Raw genomic sequence first — 15882 nt, forward strand, 5'->3', positions numbered from 1 at the left:
GAGCCGGCACAAAGATGGAATCCGAATTTGGCGATGGCTTGACGGACGGCTTAAGGAGGCGTTGTAGGGCGACGCCCGCTGGTATTGCTTGCCGGGTGGAGCCGATCCGTGCCAAGGCATCAGCTTGCTCATTGTCATTTCTTGGCACATGGAGAAACTCGCACCCTTCAAAGTATCCACTGAGTTGCTGTACGAGGAAGCGGTAACTCGCCATGTTTGCATCCTTGGCGTCCCAATCACCTGACGACTGCTGGACCACCAAGTCGGAATCTCCATAACACAGGATCCGGCGAATGCCGAGTTCCTTGGCAAGCCGGAGCCCGTGAATGAGTGCTTCGTATTGAGCAACGTTGTTGGAGGTGGCAAAGTGAATTTGCAGCACATATCTAAGCTTGTCGCCTTTGGGAGAGGTGAGGACGATGCCGACTCCCAAACCGGTGCGCATCTTGGAACCATCAAAGTGCATTTGCCAATGGGTGGAATCTGGCGCTGGTGACAAGTACTGGGTTTCGGCCTAGTCGACGAGGAAGTCGGCCAGTGCTTGTGACTTGATTGCGGTGCGAGGCTGGTGGTAGATGGTGTAGGGGGCCAAATCTATGGCCCATTTGGCCACTCCTGAGGCATCTCGTCTTCCAATGATCTTGGCAAGGGGAGCAGTGCAAACCATAGTGATTGGGTGCTCTTGAAAATATGGTTTCAATTTCTTGGCGGCAAAGTGCACGCCATAGCACATCTTCTGGTAGTGGGGGTAGTTTTGTTTGGAGGCGGACAACACTTCACTAAGGTAATACACCGGCCTCTGGACTGGTAGTGCTTTGCCTTCTTCCTAGCGTTCCACCACTATGACTGTGCTGACCACCCGGCTGGTAGCGGCGATGTAGAGGAGCATGGGCTCCTTAGGATTCGGAGCAGCTAGGACAGGCGGAGTGGTCAGCATCTTCTTGAGCTGGAGAAAAGCTTCATCTGCCTTGTCGTTCCACTCGAAAAAAGTGGTCTTCTTCATGAGCTAGTACAGGGGAAGAGCCTTCTTGCCCAGCCGACTGATGAAACGGCTGATGGCTGCCAAGCAACCGGTGAATTTTTGCTCGTCCAGCAGTCGGGTGGGCACATCCATCCTCTCGATGGCCTTGATCTTCACAGGGTTGCACTCTATGCCGCGCTCTGAGACTAGAAAGCCAAGAAGCTGGCCGGCTGGTACTCCAAAGACGCATTTCTCCGGGTTGAGCTTGATCTGAAATCGGCACAAATTCTCAAAGGTCTCCTTGAGGTCTTCTAGCAGCGTTCCACGCTTCTCCGTCTTCACCACAACATCGTCCACATAGACGTGGGCGTTTCTGCCGAGTTGCTTGAGGAGGCACTTCTGCATGCAATGCTGAAACGTGGCGCCGGCATTCCTCAAGCCGAACGTCATGGTCAGGTAGGAGAAGGCTCCGAACGGCGTGATGAAGGCGATCTTCAGCCTGTGGGCTGGGTTCAGCTTGATCTGATGATACCCCGAGTATGCATCCAAAAAGCTCAACAGCTCGCATCCGGCTGTGGAGTCTATCACTTGGTCAATCCTTGGTAAGGCAAAGGGATCTTTGGGGCATGCTTTGTTGAGGCTGGTATAATCAATACACATGCGCCACTGCTTGTTTTTCTTCAGCACTAGGACTGGGTTAGCTAACCACTGTGGAAAGAACACCTCCATGATGAAGCCAGCTGCTAGAAGCTGGGCTATCTCTTCTCCAACAACTCTTCTCTTCTCCTCCGATAGGCAGCGCAAGGGCTGCCTGACTGGCTTGGCATCAGACCGGACGTGTAGCTGGTGCTCGGCGAATTCCGTCGGAACACCTGGCATGTCCTTGGGAGACCATGCAAAGATGTCCCGATTCTCATGGAGGAAATCGATGAGCTCACCTTCCTATTTGCTGTCAAAGTTTGCACCTATGACAGCATGCCTCTCCGGGTGCTCCGGGACCAAGGGTATCTTCTTTGTTTCCTTTGCCGACTTGAACGATCCCTCAGCTTCCGACTCCTTGGGGTTGGGTGATATTTCCGGCTGCTTGCCGGCCATTGCCACAACCTGGTCAAGGAGCCGCTTCTCAGCCGCGATCATGAGGGACTCGGCTAACCGGCTGCTCTCTGCTGCGCAGGCGGATGACTTCTTGTAGTCTCCTGCTATGGTCAGGATTCCCTTGGAGCTCGGCATCTTCATGTTCAGGTAAGCATAGTGGGGGACCGCCATAAACTTGGCCAGGGTAGGCCGGCCAAGCAGTGCATGATAAGGGCTCTTAAGGTCCACCACCTGAAACCAGACTGGCTCTCGGCGGAAGTGATATTTGTCCCCGAAGAGGACATCTATCTGAGTCTTGCCGATTGGTGAGCAGGAAAGGCCTGGAACAATGCCATGGAAAACAGTCTGGCTGGGCTGAAGATGTCTCCCCTTGATTCCCAACTTCTCCATGGTATCTTTGTACAGGATGTTGATGCTGCTGCCGCCATCTATCAGAACTCGGGAGAAGCGAGCAGCTCGCCTCTCCGTGGAAAAGGTGGCATCCAACACCAGAGCATAAGAGCCGGGATTGGGATCACCTCCGGGTGGTCGGCTCTACTCCAGCTGATGGGCTTCTGAGACCAATGCATGAATTCAGGGGTCTCTGAGGCTACTGCATTCACTTCTTGTTGCTGCTGTCGTCGGCCACGCTGGTGAACACGACATAAGCCCCATGCTCTTCAGGGTACTTATCTTGTATCGCACCGACTGGCCGAACCGCCGGCTGGTGAGGTGGAGGAGGCGGCGGGCCGGCAGGCGGAGGGGGCTGGAGTCCGTCACCCTTGGCGATCCTGGTGAGCCAGTGGCACTTCCGAGTGGTGTGGTTGGACGGCTTCGCGCCGCTGTGGAACTTGCAGCGTGCATCACGGGTTTGCTCGTATGAGAAGGCGGGCAACCAGTTGGGCTTGCCGCCCTTCTAGCGCTTGGGGGGAGGCTGCCCTTCCGGCTGCTGATCTTCGACTGTTGCCACCTGCTGGCTCATGGAAGCCCGTTGCATGGCCTTGCGCTTGTTGTCGTTTGGTTGCTGTCGCCGACTGGTGTCACCAGCCGGGGTCCGAGGAGCTTGAGGGGCCACCTTGCCCGACACATTAACTTGGATCTCCGCCTTCATGGAGGAGTCGGTCGTGGCGTACTTGTCTGCTATGATCAACAGTTCGTCGAGGGTTGCTGGCTCGAGGCAGAGGAGGTTGTGCTTGAGGAGGGTGCCCTCTCGGCACCCGGCAGTGAAGTACTCAATGGCCTGCACCTCGTGCACGCCCTCGCAAGAGTTGCGCAGCTCGGCCCAGCACGTGAGGTAGTCGCGAGTCGACTCATTGGGGCCTTGGACGAACAAGGAGAGCTGGCAGGGCTTGGGCGGCCGCTTGTACGTGCTGGTGAAGTTGTGGATGATTGCTTCAGTGAAATCAACCCAGCTGTTGATGCTGCGGGGCTTCAGGCTGTTCAGCCATGTCCGGGCCGTGCCCTGGAGCATGAGCGGAACGTACTTCACGGCAACGTGCTTGTTGCCATTCGCGATGCTGACGGCTGTGGAGTAGTTGACCAGACAGTCCTCCGGCTTCACGGAGCCGGTGTACTTGGGTGTATCTCTCGGGAGCGTGAACCCTTTGGGGAAAGGTTCGTCTCGGATGCGGGGGCCGAAGCAAGGCCGACCCAGCTCATCTTCATCCTCTAGCGCTAGGGATCGATTGAGGCGATCGATCCTGTGGCGGGCATTGTTTTCTCCGATTCCTTCTCGGCGGCCAAGGCGGTCGCCGAGTGACGGGTGATAAACAGGCGGCGGGGAAATGTGCCTCTCCCTGCGGGGAGGAGGAGGCGGACAGTCGTCTCGTCGCCGCACTGCTCTTGGGCGGCCGTCTTGGTCACGCTCTATGGTTATGCGAATCCGGCTGCGGCTAGCAGCCGGCTCCTTGCCTCTTCTATCGCGTACGCCACCAGTCGGCGTCCGGGATGTCGCGCCTTGGTCTCTGCGAGGAGGCGGGTCGTCGTTTCGCCGGTTGGGCGCTTCCGTGCGGCACCCGGCCTCTTCTTGCTCAGCAGCCGCGTCCAGGAGCTGCTGGACTCGCTCCGTCATGTGGCGACGCTCGTCGCCCTCGAGCTTGTCTAGCTCGTCTGCTGCCGCCTGGGCAGCTCGTATGTTCTCCGCAGGCGTGGCGTAGACGGGACGATCAGTCCCGAACATGCTCGTCGCGCCACGCTGCCAGATCTGGCCAATACGGCTAGGCCCACCAGGAGCCGGCGTGCCACCGACAGCACGGTCCATCTCACGCTAGTAAGCCTCCGAGAGGCATCTCATGCTGGCCAGCCGGTTGGCGCTCTCGACGAGCTGGACGCGGCGTGCCTCCAGCGTCTCGGCGTCGGCGTCTTCCGGGATGGGCGTAGTCAGGTCTTGCATCGCTGCTTGCAACGGATCCTGGCCACCTCCGCCCGAGTGCTCGCCGTGGCTGATGACGGGCACTTCCGTGACGGTGCTGCCGCCGCTGTCCACGCGAGGAAGCGGCTCGTCGTAGAACACCACGTTGGTGGGGAACGCGTCAAGCGACGCCGTGTCGGAGTCGACAAGCATCGGGTCGGTGGAGCGAACCGACTCCAAGTCCACAGCAGGCTCGCTGGCGACGTGGAGCTTATCGAGGAGGCTCATGAGGCGGCTCTCGGGGCCCTCCGTGCCCGCATCGAACGCGGGCTCGTCGGAGAGGCGAATCTCGCCGACAAGATCGGCGAGGCAGCTCGCCGCGCAGGTGACCTCCGCTCCGTGCAGTGCATCGGCGCAGACGCCGTCCGGCGTGCCGGGCTGGCTGCGCTCGCCATGAAGGAATAGGGTTCCCGTCCAGAACAGGTCTCTGGGAGACGGTGCACCTCGCCCCACGGTGGGCGCCAAATGTCGGGGGTTGGGTGCGACATATGCCAATGGGTGGCTTATCATGATGGGAGCGAGTAGAACGTCGCCGGTGCCTGGAAGCGGGATGAGGCGTAGACACAAACGCCGACGCACTTTACCCAGGTTCGGTGCTCTCCTAGGAGATAACACCCCTAGTCCTGCTCTACGGGGTCTCCGCATGATCACTAAGGCACTAGTGAGTACAATGGTGCTCCTTGAGCTGTATGCTAGAGGTAGAAGAAGGCAAGGCTTGCTCTTCCCTCCCCCTAGGTGTGAGTCTAATTCTAACAGGTTCAAACCCTTTGCATGGGTGCCCTGGGGGGTTTATATAGGCCTACCCCCGAGGGGTACAATGGTAATCTGGCCGGGTGTAGGACCTGGCTGTTAGTCTCTCTGGTCGCCGGCTTCTCCACCGACTGCTGGGGCCCGCCGCCTGGTGGGCCCCGCCGACTAGTCTGGTACGGAGCCGACAGGCCGCCCCCGCTGCTCGCGGGTCTTCCCGGCTGCTGATTACTGTAGCCATAACGCTAATGATACTTGCTTGGTCAGGGGAGCGTGGCTACAGTCCCGCCGCCTGGTGGGAGATCACTGTAGCCACTCCGCGTCTTATCTGGTTAATGGCGTGTGGGCCCCGAGGAAGGAGCGGGCCGACTGCTGGGGGCCGGCCTCCCTCGGGTCCCACTGGTGAGGCTCTCGCCGTCTTCCGGGCTCTCGCTGACCGGTAGGGCCCGCCGTCTTCGGGCCATACCGACAGACTTCGTGGGAACAGGGCTTCGCCTGACAGGAGTGATGTCAGGGGCGGAGAGGCAACAGTGTCGCGCCGGGCGGAGATCTCCGCCTGTACGGAGCACTGTGGCCACGCCCCGCCCTGCATACGGGGGTGATGGGCTACACTGTGGTCTCACAATGTCTTGTCTCCTTAATGGGGGCGCAGACTTTGAGGGCGCCATGGGCCGACTGCTCGGAGTCGGCCTCTCTGGAGGCCGCCTACCAGGGTTGGCCCGTCTTGGAGCCGCCTTCCTTAGCATGGCCGTCTTCTGGCAGTCGGCCGTTCGGCCAGCCGACCGCCATAAGGCAGCGCTCTACCTTGACGTCTTGAGGGTCGCAGCTGACCCCGATGTCTTGAAAGGTTCTGGGGCTCGGGTTAGGCTACCCGTGGCCCATTACTCCGACACATAGCACCTGGCCTGTGTTTGTGTGTATGTACAACCTTCCCCCTGGATGTGCATGAAGAGGAAGTACATTCACATGAGTATGCTAATTGAAGGGCCAAAACAACCAGGGAACGACATCAATCTATATCTGGGGCTGCTGAAAGAGGAGCAAGACACGCTGTGGAAAACGCCAGCCAATACGTGGGATGCCGCAGAGAAAGAATATTTCCCTATGAGAGCCGCACTTCTCACGACGGTGCACGACTATCTCGGTTACGGATATGTCACGGGGCAGGTGGTCCACGGATTTTGTGCATGCGTCAGGTGCATGGATGACACAACGTATCGCTAGCTGGATAGAGATCCCGGGTCTTCGAAAACCGTGTTCATGGGACATCGAAGGTGGCTTCGCGACGATGACTCATGGAGAAAACGCAAGGATCTGTTCGATGGTGAAACTGAAACCCGAAGACGCCCGCGTACGAGGAGCCGCGAGGAAATAGAAGAGCTGTTGAAAAATTGGAAAGAGTGTCCACCGCCGGGAATGAAGCGAAAGGCGCCAGAGCCGCTGCTGAAGGTATGGAAAACGAGGTCTGTTTTCTGGGATTTGCCGTACTGGATGATCCTCCGTGTGCCTCATAGCCTTGATGTCATGCATATCACGAAGAACGTGTGCGAGAGTCTGCTTGGTACCCTACTCAACATGCCAGAGAGGACCAAAGATGCGCCGAAAGCAAGGGCAGACTTGCAATCAATGGGCATCAGGGAGGTGCTTCACGCAAAATGCCCTAATGATGATGATGATGACGATGAGGCGAAGAACACGAGAAGTCGACGCAAAGGCAAAAAGGCCAAGAAGATCGAATATGACTGCCCTCCCGCGTGCTTCACACTAAGTCAGGAGGAGATCGAGCAGTTTTTCACCTGCCTCGTAGGAGTAAAACTTCCTTACGGTTACGCGGGGAAGATAAGCAGATACCTAGACTCCACGAAGCAGAAGTTCAGCGGGATGAAGTCTCACGACTGTCACGTGCTGATGACGCAGATACTTCCAGTTTTCAATCCGTGGGATCATGGACGCGCACGTCCGTGAAACGCTATTTGGCCTATGCAACTTTTTCGACATCATCTCTCGGAAGTCGGTTGGCGTGAGGCATCTCAGAAGGCTATAAGAAGAGATCGTGGTGATACTATGCGAGCTTGAGATCTACTTCCCGCCCGCATTCTTCGACGTTATGGTGCATCTGCTGGTCCATATCGTGGAGGATATCATCCAACTCGGGCCGACGTTCCTCCACTGCATGATGTCGTTCGAAAGGATGAATGGCGTCATCAAAGGATACGTTCGCAACAGGGCACGTCCAGATGGAAGCATAGCCAAGGGCTTTCTGACCGAAGAGTGCATCTCCTACTGCACGAATTATCTAGGCATCGAGAACCCCGTTGGTCTGCCTGTCAACAGGCACCTCAGCAGGCTCGCTAGATGGGGTCACCGCGAGGGTCGCCGCGAAATGCATGTCTACTTCAAGGGTCGACTCGCCGACTTTGAAAGAGCAAACCTAGTCGCGCTACAACACATAGACGTGGTCGATCCTTGGGCTGTAGAGCACAAAACTTTTATTGAGAAGACGTACAATGACTGAGGCCAACAGAGGACGGACGGAGATATAATCAAAGAGCACAACTCATGTTCCACGCGTTGGTTCAAGGACAAGCTTCTGTCGTACCCTTTACATGAGGATTCTTCCGCGGAAGAAAAACTCATATTCGCCTTGTCACAGGGCGCCGAGCACAACCTGATGACCTATGAGGTGTACGATATCAACGGCTACACATTCTGCACCGAGGAAAAGGACATGAAGTGCGATTATCAGAACTCCGGGGTAACGATGGAATCCTACACCGGTAACGACAAGGACAGATACTACGGAAGGATCGAGGAGATCTGGGAGCTGAGCTACGCTGGAGAGAAGGTCCCGATGTTCCGTGTCAGATGGGCCAACAAGAGCGTCCTAAAAAAAGACTGGTATTTCACCACCATGGTTATACCCGAAGCCAAATCCAAGACCGCGGGCGCAAACGTCACCGCGAAAAATGAGCCATGGGTACTGGCTTCCCAAGTGGACCAATGCTTCTTCATTACCAACCCGTCAAAGCCCAGTCGTGTTGTCATGAGGAGAGGCAAAAGGAACATCATCGGAATGGATGGAGTCGCCAATGAGCAAGACTTCGACAAGTACGGCGACCCGAAGATGGAAGATGACGACGACGATGAAGTACCATACACCACAAGAAGAAGCAGGACCACCCTACCTAAAGGACGTCCGTTCAAGAGAAGAACTCCATTTGCGAAAAAGAAGGGCAAGAAGATTGTGAAAAGATAGCTAAGATCGAATCACGACGTGTCGGCCGCGTGTGTCAGTGACAAGCTCAATTATTACATGCAACTAAATTATTAATTACATGTGTATCACTTGATTTCAACCATGTCATCTAATTCTAAATCTTTGCACAATGGTTTTATCACTCCATTTGCATTTTCCTTATCTTTTATCTCAAATCTTAAATTATTACATGCAACTAAAAATAAAAATAAAAGTTAGTAATGGCGCACCAGAAGAAGGTGGCGCCATTGCTATCACGGTGTTTACGGCGCATGCGCCATTGATATACCAACTTTTATGGCGCACCCCTAAAAGGTGCGCCATCGCTAACCCTTCCCCCACAAAAATAAACCCATCCACTCCCACTTGCTCCCCTCTCCCTCTGGCCTCTCTCCCTTATCCACGCGCCCGATCGCCTCCGTCGCCGTTCGTCGCCCACCACCGCGGCGACCACCTTCCCCCGTGCTCCTCCGACTTGTCCAACCACTCCACTGGCATCCGCTGCTACCTCTACGTCGACGCGCGAGAGCCGAGGAGCCGCACAGCACCGGATCCACCTCGTCTTCTTCCTCAGGTCGCCACCGTCTTCCTCAACTCCGGCCACCTCTGCTGCTACTAAGCTCTCGCAGGGCCTCCTTGCGCCTCCCCGGTGAGCTCCGCCTCCTCTCCCCTCTTCCTTCTCGACTTGCCACGTCCGTAGCCATCGTGCTCGTCGGGGCCGAACTCGCCGCTGTAGACGTGCTCGTCGCCGTCGATGTCAACTGAGCTCATAGGCGTGCTCAGTGCAGCTGTAGGACCCCAACGCGCTAGCCCATGCGCGTCGTCGTGCCCGCAAACGCCGGATCCGTCGAGCTCCCGTACGGGTCGCGGCCGTTCACACTCTGGCCGCCCCTGGCCACGACCGGCCCTGTACCCCGCGCGCATCGCCCGTGACCCTGCCTCGCCCCTGGCCTGAGAGCATCTAACCTTATTAGGCCTGGAAATTCTATCTATGTGAGGATGAATTGTTTCTATGTGAGGATTTGTTTTTCTATCTAGCATTGTATTTAGCTAAATCACATTCTTATGCTAAGATTTGTTTTATTATGCTAGGATTGTCTCTGGCATTATTATTTTGTCTAATCTTTTGGATTCCACTGTTGATTTGTGGATTGCATTATTATCCGTCTACCGAGCATTGCTTGACTCTTGCACTAGCCATTCATAGTGATAGCGAAATTACAGTATGATGCATACACTTGCCAATGCATTCTGTCAAGTGGTGCAAAATGTTTCTGCTCTGACTCTGTTTTGTTACAATTATGTTTTTTTTTTTAATCTCAATTTCTTATCCAGTTATGTTATAGTTACTGCTTACTCCTCAAACATAAGTTCTGGGCTTTGAATCAAATAGATAAAAAGGGGATTTCCTTTTCCGGACGAAGGTTAACATGTTCGCCAAGAAGCGGAGTAGCTTAGGTTCAGAGCGTGCCATATTTCAGTTAGCCAGATGCAGTTGTTTATCAAGTAACAGCAGCTAGCTGTGTCCCATGGAAAGCAATCTCTGCGGAGACACAAAGTAGCTTAGATACAGAACCGCCTAGATCTCAGTTACAGAGAAATATTTTTCACTTGTGTACAGTAGGGCATACTCTACATCAGTTTGTGTTGGTGCTATGCAGGCAAATTTGACACCAAATTAGCTTGGTTTCTTTGCAGGGGATATCTCGAAGCGCCAGCTTGAAGAGACAGTAAGCATCAGTTTCCGCCGCGCTTGTTTTCTCTCACTTAGTCTTGTAAACACCCGTGGCTTGACGCCATCGCTGTTGTGTGATTAGAGAGCATTATGCTGAACCATTTCCCCTGAGTTTTGCTACTGTCCGAGTGTCAAACTGAACTGAGGCTCCTTCAGTGGCAAGTATCAGTACTAATGCGAATGTCATGTGCAGTGGTTAATATCCATACATGCTGTGATGAATTTACCCTGACCGGAATCGTGGTTGTTATTGCAGGCGAATTTGGGGCTCAGGGAAGAAGAGGAGGAGCGACTTCTCTCTGGTCTGGTGGTTGCAACTTCAGGACAAGGTAAGAAAGTGTATGATATGCCTGCACCTACTGCAATCATTGGACCTGTTAGTGCTTATGAGTGGTAGTGTCAGCTGCAGTTATTCCTACTAGTTGCCTGGTGGTAGTCAGCCCTTGCTTGGTTTATAGTTTGTTAGAACTGCTGGCAGAAGCCTGGATTGTAGTTCTATTGATAGATCTCGCGAAAGCTTGAACCTTTAAGCTACTGTTTTGATATTAAGTGGATCACATGAACCAGTTTGGTACTATTTCAGTGTTACCTTCGGTTTAAACATGTCTCCCTTTGTCATGGTCACTTGTATTTGCTGATTCCAAGCATGTTCTTCAGGGAAAGAAAATATTAGGTACTATTCCAATGCTGTGGTTTGCAGGGACAAATAGTTGCCCCTTTCTCCTGAAATGTTGATTAATTTCTGTTTCGGTTGGGAATGGGGCACTCCTAGGTCAAGAAAATTAGCAAAGGTCATGCCCAATTTTCTTGACCTAGAAGATGCCCGATTCTCAACTGAACCAAAAATTAATCAACATTTATAGACAATGTTATTTCTACAAAGCAAATATTTCTAAGTGGCTTTTATAGTTTTCCCTTAAGTTGAAATGCAAACTATTTTTTCTTCCTGCAGCAAGAGCAATAGTGCACTTAGTAGGATAGAAAATATATAACCTGCAATAGTGCACTTAGTAGGATAGCAATAGTGCACTTGGAACAACCTTTTGGGTAAAGGGGTGTTTATAACCTGTAATGTGAAAATATATAGGATAGAAGAATAGATACTACCCTGATCTCATCCAATAACTCTAGTAGCCTTTTTCCTATTTAGAGCGAACATGGCCGACAACGATGAGGCTGGCGGTTCGAACAAGTCATTCTGGGAGCTGTCCCAAGAGATGGAGGAAGAACCTCACCGCTATGAGGAGGCCATGGAAAACACCGATCCCAACTACACAACCCCTAGTGGCGTCAGGGATGACACCACTGATGGTGCCGCCGGGGATGCCACCACTGATGGTGGCAGCGCACACACAGATGGCAGCCAACCAAAGAGGCAACGGAAGGACCGGCGCCCGAACGTGCTCGGCACCGTCAAGGAGGAATTTACTGAAGTGTCCTCCAGTGGGCATCCAACGACGCCCAAAGAATTAGTCAGTGGGTACGCGGGACAACTCGGGTGCATTCTTCGGAGCACCGTCTCGATCAACACCGAGAACCTAAGGCATCGTGACCGAGGAAATTTGCGCAACCTCCTCTTCACGAAGCTGCACGAACGATACAAGTTCCCCGGTGACTTCGCGAACACACGCCACTCAGGGAATAAAGTGAATAGTGCCGCCCTCAAGAAGATGAGCACGGCCCTGGCTACTTGGAGAGCCGCGGTGAAGAGAAGGATTCTAAGTGGTGATAGTTATGAGAAGATCAGGGAGACAAATCCTTCGATCAGCGAAGCTGACTACCTGGAGTTCAAGATCAAGTGCGAGAGCAACGCATTCGCAGAATCAAGTCAGTGGGGGAAAGATATGCGGGACTTGAACTTAGGGGTCCACAAACTCGGTCCCGGCGGTTACAGAGTGGCGGAAGCTATATGGAACAAGGAGGACGTGGAGCGTGCCGAGCAAGGCCTACCGCCCCTCTTCGATAAATACCATGAAAAGCAGACCAGGAACTATGTCAGGGCCCGGTACAAGGTGGACCCGGTAACAAAGGAGCTTACCACGGATCCGAAGGTGACGGCGCTTGAGCTTGTCCTCGTAAGGAATACACCCCCGCTTAATTAGCTCCATATGGTTGCATTCTAATTAACGAAGCCAAATTTCTAAATGGTTCTCGTTCCTTCTGCAGGAAACTGAAAGCAGTAGCGTGGGGTCTCAGAGCTCCCCGTCTGCCCCTAGGGACACCACTTTAAATAGGGCGTTGAACGTAATGAAACACAATGATAAGTTCAGTAAGCCGTCGTCAGCTAGTCGTGTGGCCGGCAAAGGCTTGTCCACGAAATGGTCGGAATACTATAAGGCTAGGCGAAAGGAGAGAAAGACCAGCTTGGAAAGCCAGGAGCGCGAGGTTAAAGAATTCAAGGCACAAGTGGCGCGGATTCGGGAGATAGTCCAAGAGCAAGTGCGAGACCAACTGGGAGAGACGATCACCGCCATTATGCCTACCTTGCTTGAGGGGCTGCAGGCGTGGATTGCAGGCGCCCACAGGGGCCGCCCCCGATTCCCAGCTTCACGGGCAGCAACTCGCACAACGCGCCGGCATTGGTGTCTCCAGCGGAGGCAGCATTGGTGTCTTCGGCGTCGGCGCCGGCATTGGAGCTTAATGCACCCGGGTGTGGGAAGAATACGCCGGCCGGCACCTTGGCAGCAAGCATCCCCTCCGTCACTTGCACGCCTGCCGTTGGCGGTGCCTCTACATTAGCCAAGCTCGACGCCATCACGGTAACTAAGCCTCGGCCGATGACTTCATCTCCTTGCCTTTGACTGGGCATCCCCGACGCCCTACATGTTTTCGCAGGGCGCCGCCGACGTTCCATGCACTCTCCCGCACTTCATGGACGGCGAGTTGATCGTTGTTGCCAAGGCCAAAATCGTTCAACCGGGCAACCGCGTGTTCCACGGTAATCCGATGCCACCCACCGTGGGTTCGGGTGCTGCGGGGCTGTGACGACTTGTTACCTCCGTATCGACCCCCTGGGGCCGACGAAGATGATGTGATGACCCTCAGCGCCTGCCTAAGCTGGTCCATGCTTTGGCCGAAGAGGCAGATTCGTTTGGGGGTGGGGGACACCACCCCACAGACAACTCCGCCAGTCGTGCCGGTGCCAAGCCATGGCAAGACCGCCGCAACGCTACCGCAGTCAGCTGATCCGGACATGCATATGGCACAGGACCCGGACGACGACGATGGTACATTTTCCAACATCGATAAGTACTTCAACGAACATGCGTACGGTGTCGAATTCTTGGGGCCTCTTTCTCAAGAACCCAACCCTGCAAAAGACGATCGTGATCTAGCTGGTACCACGGAGAAACCCAATTGCAACAGGCGTCGTCTGGCGTTCAGTTCTCAGGAGACGCCTCCAGCTGCCGCCTTCACCGAGACTCAAATAGCCGAGGTGCGAAATATTATCAGCCCCAACACACTAAAGAAGGTGGTCTCTGAGCAGAACTTGATCCCATTACAACAGAAGAAGCAGAAGGGACGGAAAAGAAAAAATAACATGGGTGCGAGCCAGCCGGCACCGAGTACGATCCTTGCTCAGGACGGGCCACTAATACCTAAGGATATCTCGAGGAGGGTGCATTTGGCGGGTAGGCCGATGCTACCGACTAGTCTTCTCAATGCTGCAACTGGTGCTATGCGGAGTCTGCATGACAGTGTTCTTTCTATGGAGAAGCGGCGTCTCTCCGAGAATGATGTGGCATACCCGGTTTTTGTGGCCAAGGTGCCAGAGGTCAAGGGCTTTGTTGATAGCACCATCGGGCGTATGATCGTCATGCGGTTTCATGACATCTTCGCTATGTTTAACCTGCATCCGCTGCACTACACCTTCATTCGGCTATTTTCGCTCAGTATGGAGATGCGGATCATTAGAGACAAGACCCCGGACATCGTGATAGTCGACCCCTTCTAAATGTTTAACCTTCATCCGCTGCACTACACCTTCATTGGGCAGCGCTGGGGACCGGCAAGTCGCGAGTTCATACCTCGAAGGCGTCATTCTGGCGAACCCAGATAAGGATAACTTCCTCGTGCCTTACTTTTCCGAGAAAGTCATCCCCTCACCGCCCCATAACATATGATTTCTTAGATTTTGATCGTTCTTTTTTTTCTAACATTCTGTGTTTTGTGCAGTGACACACATTGCACACTCATCCTCTTAAGCCCGAAATATTCCATGGCCACGTATTTCGACTCGGACCGTCAGTCGAAGAAAGACTACACAAATATCAAGAAAGTTCTTGATGATGCTCTCCCCGGCTACGCCAAATCTGGAGGCACCTTCAGGAGGCCAATTTGTAGGTACGGCAAGCACGTGTTCACCCACGTAACGATGTTCCCCTGCGTCAAGCAGCCGCCTGGCAGTCAGAAGGATGCCTACTACGCCCTCCATCACATGCGGGCGATCGTACGGGATCATAATCACCTTATGCTACCAAATAATCTCAAATATTGGGCCGCATGCTTGTCGGCAATCCAGAACGAGGACATCAGACAAGAATTCTTTCGCATCCAGTCGGATTTTACGGAAATCATCTATCAAGATGTCCTTCGTACCTCGGGGCAGTTCTACCTCAAATATCAACCGTCCAATAGTGAAATAGAAACAACGCTACAAATGCAGGCTGACAACGACCGCACATTCATGACCATCACGAAAGATGGCAGCTTCATCCATGCTCAGGTCCCTGAGTCGAGTTGAAAGTATTGATGCTATGTAGTTCTGAAATATCGATTAGCTCATGTTGTAATTAAACTTTAATGAACTTGTATGTCTCTTTAGTTTGGACATTCGTTCAACTTATATGTAATCGATGCTATTTATTAGTAGGACCATGAATCGTGCTATTAATGTGTTGCTTTTCTCTTCCGATCCTTTTGTTGCATACTTATATATTGCTTATATATTATCTGTGAATTGCTACTAACGTCTTGTTTGTCTAGTGCATAGAGATGCTGTCGTATGTCGTGTACAAGGGTAAGGTTCCCGGAGTCTACGACGAATGGGAGGAGTGTTGGAGACAGGTTCACCGTTTCAGCGGTAACAGTTACAAAGGGTACACCACTAGGGCGGAGGCGGAAGCTAGATACGCAAGCTATCTAGCGGGAGAGAGGAGGGAGCGGAGGAGGAACCGGATGAAGACCAGTTTCATCGCGATGATGCTCATCGTGACCGCAACCCTCTTCAATGTGATGGTAGTTTAGATGATCGATATCGACTTTGTAATGTGACGACAAACTCGGCTAATATGATGAACTTTGCTAATGTCTCGAGACCTAAACTTTGTGTTTGACAAGAAAAAGGAAAGACTGCGCTCATACAAAAACAATAGAGGGTTTCGTATAAGCGTCTCCCTTGACCCAAGGGTACAAAGTGTTGCGGGCGTGCGAGTGTACAAAGTACACAAATATACGAAGAGGAAAAGAAAATGTGAGGCCTGCTGGCGCGGCCAAGGGATCAAGCGATCATGGTCTCCTGGTTCCCGAGGGCCTCGGAAAGTCCCCCGGTTAATTACTCCCGCGGATAGCACCGCGGGACACCTCCGATTAAGCTGCGCAGTTGTCGTTCTTCGGTCTTCGCTTCGCGTTCCTCATGCATGGTGGTGGTGTGTGTATGGCGGCGGCAGAGTCCGTGTACGGAGTGGTACACGTGCCGT

General features: G+C 53.5%; 1 protein-coding gene and 1 long non-coding RNA gene across 2 annotated transcripts; both read left to right on the forward strand.

Annotated features, from left to right (window-relative positions):
* The first annotated feature begins 8795 nt into the window (after positions 1-8795).
* LOC141026579 (uncharacterized) lies at positions 8796-15507 on the forward strand. Its single transcript, XR_012188905.1, has 4 exons — positions 8796-9097; positions 10147-10178; positions 10440-10512; positions 15170-15507. It is a non-coding gene; the product is annotated as an uncharacterized lncRNA (long non-coding RNA).
* On the forward strand, positions 10519-13699 carry LOC141026578 (uncharacterized). The gene is made up of 2 exons (XM_073503344.1): positions 10519-12258; positions 12350-13699. Exons 1-2 carry the CDS (start codon positions 11341-11343, stop codon positions 12920-12922), a joined length of 1491 nt encoding a protein of 496 aa, XP_073359445.1. The 5' UTR covers positions 10519-11340; the 3' UTR covers positions 12923-13699.
* Positions 15508-15882: the final 375 nt, after the last annotated feature.

The sequence above is a fragment of the Aegilops tauschii genome, chromosome 7, assembly GCF_002575655.3.
Source record: "Aegilops tauschii subsp. strangulata cultivar AL8/78 chromosome 7, Aet v6.0, whole genome shotgun sequence".
In the NCBI taxonomy this organism is placed as follows: domain Eukaryota; kingdom Viridiplantae; phylum Streptophyta; class Magnoliopsida; order Poales; family Poaceae; genus Aegilops; species Aegilops tauschii.